This window comes from Anopheles marshallii, chromosome 3 (assembly GCF_943734725.1).
Source record: "Anopheles marshallii chromosome 3, idAnoMarsDA_429_01, whole genome shotgun sequence".
NCBI lineage: Eukaryota > Metazoa > Arthropoda > Insecta > Diptera > Culicidae > Anopheles > Anopheles marshallii.
In genome coordinates, this window is record NC_071327.1 from 6,656,065 (window position 1) to 6,661,513 (window position 5,449).

Below are 5,449 nucleotides of genomic sequence, written 5' to 3' on the forward strand. Positions count from 1 at the left end.
CACTTTTCGCTCCGGTTGGAGAATTTGCACAGCGAAAATTAATGCATTTCACCACCGTGCTGGGCACATATCGAGTGTGTCTTGGAAGCGCTGGCTAGTGATGCAGCCTTTGTGATGTGGCATGCAGACGGATCATTCCAAGCAGCAAAATAAGGAAAGCCCCATTGACTGGGGGATTTTGAAGCATCTTTGTTTTCCAAAGCGGTTGCAGCACCACACTGGTACAGAAAATTAACGTTTGAGGTTTTTGAGGCGTAATCGGTTGGAAAATTGAATCGCAAATGGATGAACTCGTTTTGCTTGAATTGATGTGAATCTGGCGTGCGAAATTCCATGATTCTAAAATTGTACACAAAACGCACGGATGGTTTATCATTTTAAAGCTAACTTAAGCTCACGCTCCCAAGTATTTATATTACTCGTACATAATATTACACTCCACTTGCTGCTGCTTTCAGGAAAACATTCATTTTTATTTGCCATTTCCATTTTATAATCCTGCAACCTCGCAACACAAATGGGGTCAAACTTAACGTACTCCGAGCGAAGGCAAACGAAGCCTTGACACATTCTCGATTTGCGACTCTCCGCTCAACCAACCCGCGGAGTGCACAATAAACAGATGCACGCAAAGTGCAGTGCGCCTTTTAGCAAACCGTACCCATCCGTGCTTAAAACGGGTTAAACTGCATTAAATCATTGCGAAAGGAGAGAAATCACGCGGCGAGTGGCTTGTGCAGCGGTTTGCAAATCCGGCTCCATCCGCGGTAAGTATCGAACGATGTCGTCGTGATTTTTTACGACCCAAGCTCATCCTGCGTTGAGTGTGTGCACCCGTTTTCGGAACTTTATAGCACCCGGGATTCCTTAACTATGCTGGTGCTTCTGTTGCGAAGCAGCCTTCCCAATGCTTTATGACAGACCATCAGACCACTCTTCACTGAACAGCTGCATCGCTCTCGTTCGCCAGCATTCGTCAAACGAGCGAAGAAAAGCTTGGCAACCAACGACGGGATCTCGGTACATCTTGAACGGAATTCTTCATGAACCATTAAGCCCCCTTTTGGGGGGTGGGATTTTAATTTCTCTCATTACTCAAACCCCGAGCAAAAACCCCTTTACCGACAATGGGGGGGGGGGGGGGGGGCAGAACCGTGCCCGTCAACAAAATTTAATGAAATCCCGTTTCACACCCTTCGGTGAAGGCGAACATTATGGATAATTTATGCAATCATTGTAGACCGAAAGCCCCAACGATCCAGCGCAGCAATCTTACCATTCACGGAGCTCGATTCGTTCGCTTCTTTGATGGGATCATTCCTGTAATCGTTCCCTTTCCTGCCTAAGAGAGAATGCGGCTCCGGGATATAAGCGGTACGAGCCAGAATTCCTAAATGCTGGATGGTGATCCATGGCAAAAAAAACCTTCTTTTATACAAACGAGACAGAAAAAAGCGGCCTCATAATTCGCTTCATGCCTTTCTTGGCATCTCATACATTAGCGCTCTCATCAAGCGGGGACAGGCAGTTTTCCATCCCGTACACCAGCGGCTAAACGCACAGCCACAAAACCTTGGGTTAAATTATTCATTGCAATTAAAAGCTCGTTGAATCTTTACTGCCTAGGTTGGGCTGGGTTTAACGATGGATCGTGGTGTTAGTGCGGGCAGCACTGAGCGCTATAGTTAGGAGCAATAAATAATATTGACACAGTATAGTCAAACAAACTACTTGTCGATGACCTTCGAAGCTTCTTTTGGCAATGACGAAGTAATTGAATATTTTAAATTATGTTATTTAACGCTCAAGATTTGAGCACAACACCAATCCTCTTCGATCTGACTGCACGATATGAAATGCCACCCTGTATATTTTTATATCTCAGCTCGATGAGATCGTCAAACGTGATCACTGTTGCGATCATGCATTCGATTTTTTGTCTTTTTAATTGGGACGCTTGACTTGATGATTGCTGGATATTTAAATTTCTTCGAGATCTTTCTTCTAAACGCTGTACCTTGGAAACCTAGCCTTAGTGTCCTTTAGTGTTATTTTTGAATCAATGTCAACTCAAACCTTTGCTTTTCATATGAGTCGTTTTTCGTAGCGATATCAAGATGTTACGTTCTCACGATATCTTGGTTAGTTGAATGCGCAGTTTACAGTCAAACACAGCATATGTACAATCGAATTACCACAAAGTCTATGATTACTGAGGTACCCTTGAATCGGTTATGAGCGATGCACCTTCTTTCACGCTACTACTAAATATATATGTCACTCGGAAGCATCTGTTCTAGCCATTGCAAACGTACGTACAATATCACCATTACTGCGTGATGAGATATTTATTGAACATTCATAATCTAACCTTACAGGCAGCTGGTACAGTTCACTGGGAACTATACTTCAATTACACTTCTGTGTACAGGCAGATGCAAATATTTGGTTGTTTGCAAAGCAGGTTTGTGTGCGGTTGATGAAATAACTATCATTATGTTGATATGCACTATGCATTCGTATCATTGACATACGGACTCTTATAAAACAGCAGATCGACCACCCATACGCAGTACAACAAGTCCGTTTTCGGGTGATTGCACGTACCATGAAGCTGCTCCAAATTAACGATCCTCGTGAAGTGATCCCGATTGGTTGCCGGTTGCTGACGCTGTTCGGTTTGGGACGTGACGAAAAGCTGAAGCTTCTATACTGGTGCCAGGTTGTGTTCTATCTTGTATTTAGCCTTATTCCACGCGCACTGGTAAAGATTGACGATACCGTAATGCTTTTGCGCTTGGGTTCCGAGTTGGCCTTCATCGCTTACCTCTACTCGCAAATATTGGCCCTTTACTTCCGACGCAAAAAGCTGTACCGATTGGTCGACATGCTGCAACGGTGTGCCCGCAAGCAGTATTCCGACCACATTGAAACGTTCCTCATCACGTCAAATGGTAAAACTAACAAATTTTCGGTGATTTGTTGCAAATGCTTTTTCGCCGTGTACATCTTGTACTGCGTAATGCCTCCGATAGCATCATACGGTGTTTACTTACGTAACTCACGCAATCAAACAGCCGAACCGGAAGAGTTCATCATATCCAGTGAAATGAAGTATGGCGATACAGCTGAAGACTCGCCAAAAGAACACTAAAACAAATGTATTTTTCTTTGACGCAGCCTTTACTACCTGGACATTCGCTTCAATGTACTGCACTATTTCTTCTACACGATCATCATTTGCTTGTTAAGCGTCACATCCTCTTCTTCACTGTGCATCAAGGACGTGATGGATGTGTCCGTCATCAGGACCACATGCTTAATGTTTGAGGTAACTGCAAAGCAGATTCATGAACTGAAGGAACACATCTCACAGGCGCAACTTAGCACCGTCATCGAATCGCATCGGAACACTTTACTGTGCGCACAGTGCTTACAGGACACACTCAACCTATCGCTCCTGGTTCAGCTCACATTCTGCAGTGCCATATGGTGTCTTATGCTGTTCTACATCTTGCTAATGGTACGTTTCGTGCAGTCTTAGCAGAGATCAAGCTGCTGACCCACTCTTTTACCCACTTTTTTTACCACTTTTGTGCAGGGATTTGACTCAAGAATTTTAAACGTTCTCATACTGCTACTGATCGTGACAGTCGAAACGTACATGTATTGCACGCTCGGCACACAGCTAACTGATAAGGTAAGAGAACAGTGATCAAAACGATAATTAACTGGAATGCTAATTATTCCTTTCGCTTTTCAGGGTAACGAAGTGCTGATGGCCCTGCAGCAGCTAGCCTGGTATAATCAGTCGATCGCCATACAAAAGCAAATACTCTTCATGATTAGTCGTTCCCAGAAACCCATCATCTTGACCGCCGGGAAGCTTTTCTGCGCGAATGTACTTCAGTTCAGTGAGATGGTACAAAAGTCCTACTCGTTCTATCTCGTTCTGAAAAATGTGTTTTAAACTTCTAAATTCAAGGGAATTCAAGATTTTCTTGCAAAACAAACGTCTAGCTAGTAGCTACCACTTTCCTTAGTAAGCGTTAACCATCTCAAGTGTTTCCACCAATCAAGGGGAAGGGAATGGGATACTGTGGTGAGTTGGTTAGTTGTGTGCAAATCAGCTTTCTATTACAGCCTTTTGTGGTCTGACCCTTTCAGGCGTATTGTGAACCTTTGCATTGTTTTTTAGTATGTAGCCGCTTCAATATCGAAATATAATTTGGTTTGATTAGAAAAACCATCACATACAATCACGATTAATGTGGTTCGTTGGGTTGAGTTATTGGGAATTAATTTTCACTTTTATTCTAGTTTCTCCTGCGCTAACAGTTTTACCAAACAAAGTAACCTTAAACTGACGGTTTTGAAGCAATATACTTCAATATAGCTTCGGGAACTGATCATGGGGAAGCATAAAATCCGAAAACAATCAACTGAAATCATAATTCTTCCCCTACCCGGCAAATTTACAGCACACAGTTATTATTTTGTCAGCGAGAGGGATAGTCCCCAATGCGTCCCCAAGCGCCACGTACGGGATTCCCTATGCGGGTTGTACAGCAAACGGCGCTACGCTGTCCCAGTTTTTCTTGTACGCTCACATAACATTCCGTTTCCCGCGTTGCTTCTCAAGATTTGATGTTCCGCTTCCGTTTTGCTGTTTGTTTTATTGTTTCAAATCATTCCCTATGGGGTGTAAAGTTACTGCAATGGACGACAAACGAGAAAATTGGGACAGTATTTATTAGCGAATAAACGAACGATGCGTTTGCTGTTTTGTTTCATTTTCCTTTTCCCACTCGGAAAGAAAATTCGCATCCGGTCCTAGAGCCAGTTCCTACCGCTACCGAATGTTCTATCGAAAAATGGGGTCACATATTTTAAGGGGTGCTTCAAATTGCAAAGGCGCAGGCAACCTTGGCGGGTGAAAAAGGAAAGCAAATTTAACGACCCGTAAAAATTCATTCCCGTTTTGACGCGATGCAAATGAGCTTGCCGGGGTGATTTGCACTGCCGATCGTTTATATTAGGGACACCATGGAGGGACGTAAAAAATTGGCAATTCGTGCCTTCCGGGTGGGACCTAATGAAAGAAAAAAACATCGTAAAATTCAACAAAATTGATTGCTAAAGCAAAAAACATAAGAAGCATTTGATCAAATTATGAATTTTAGGAGAACATGGCAAACAACACACATAGAAAATTGTGCTAATAACTTTTATTGCAAATTATAATACTAAAGTTGATTGGTTCATGGGTACATTTTAATTATTGTAAGTAAACAACTGATAATTTACTTCTTCCAGTAAACGAGAACTGAAGATAATTAATGATTTAGGAATCCATACTGAAAGATATAATGGCTTTAAGCTATAAAAACGATGTACAATTCACAAATCTTCCCCCAAGATGTAAAGTGAAGACAATTCATTCCAGAAC

At 42.5% G+C, this 5,449-nt stretch overlaps 2 protein-coding genes across 2 annotated transcripts; both read left to right on the plus strand.

Annotated features, from left to right (window-relative positions):
* The first annotated feature begins 2,608 nt into the window (after positions 1-2,608).
* LOC128716295 (uncharacterized) lies at positions 2,609-3,154 on the plus strand. The gene has a single exon (XM_053811215.1). The coding sequence runs from the start codon at positions 2,609-2,611 to the stop codon at positions 3,152-3,154; it is 546 nt and encodes a 181-aa protein (XP_053667190.1).
* A 135-nt stretch (positions 3,155-3,289) lies between these two features.
* Positions 3,290-3,970, plus strand: LOC128716296 (odorant receptor 49b-like). Its single transcript, XM_053811216.1, has 3 exons — positions 3,290-3,523; positions 3,602-3,700; positions 3,764-3,970. Exons 1-3 carry the CDS (start codon positions 3,290-3,292, stop codon positions 3,968-3,970), a joined length of 540 nt encoding a protein of 179 aa, XP_053667191.1.
* The last annotated feature ends 1,479 nt before the right edge of the window (positions 3,971-5,449 follow it).

Bases quoted from the DNA above. Each gene is read 5' to 3' on its own strand.
- LOC128716295 (XM_053811215.1), top strand. From the start codon at position 2,609: ATGAAGCTGCTCCAAATTAACGATCCTCGTGAAGTGATCCCGATTGGT.
- LOC128716296 (XM_053811216.1), top strand. From the start codon at position 3,290: ATGGATGTGTCCGTCATCAGGACCACATGCTTAATGTTTGAGGTAACT. The intron at 3,524-3,601 runs GTACGTTTCGTG...ACTTTTGTGCAG, and splicing joins TGTTCTACATCTTGCTAATG to GGATTTGACTCAAGAATTTT. The intron at 3,701-3,763 runs GTAAGAGAACAG...TTCGCTTTTCAG, and splicing joins GCACACAGCTAACTGATAAG to GGTAACGAAGTGCTGATGGC.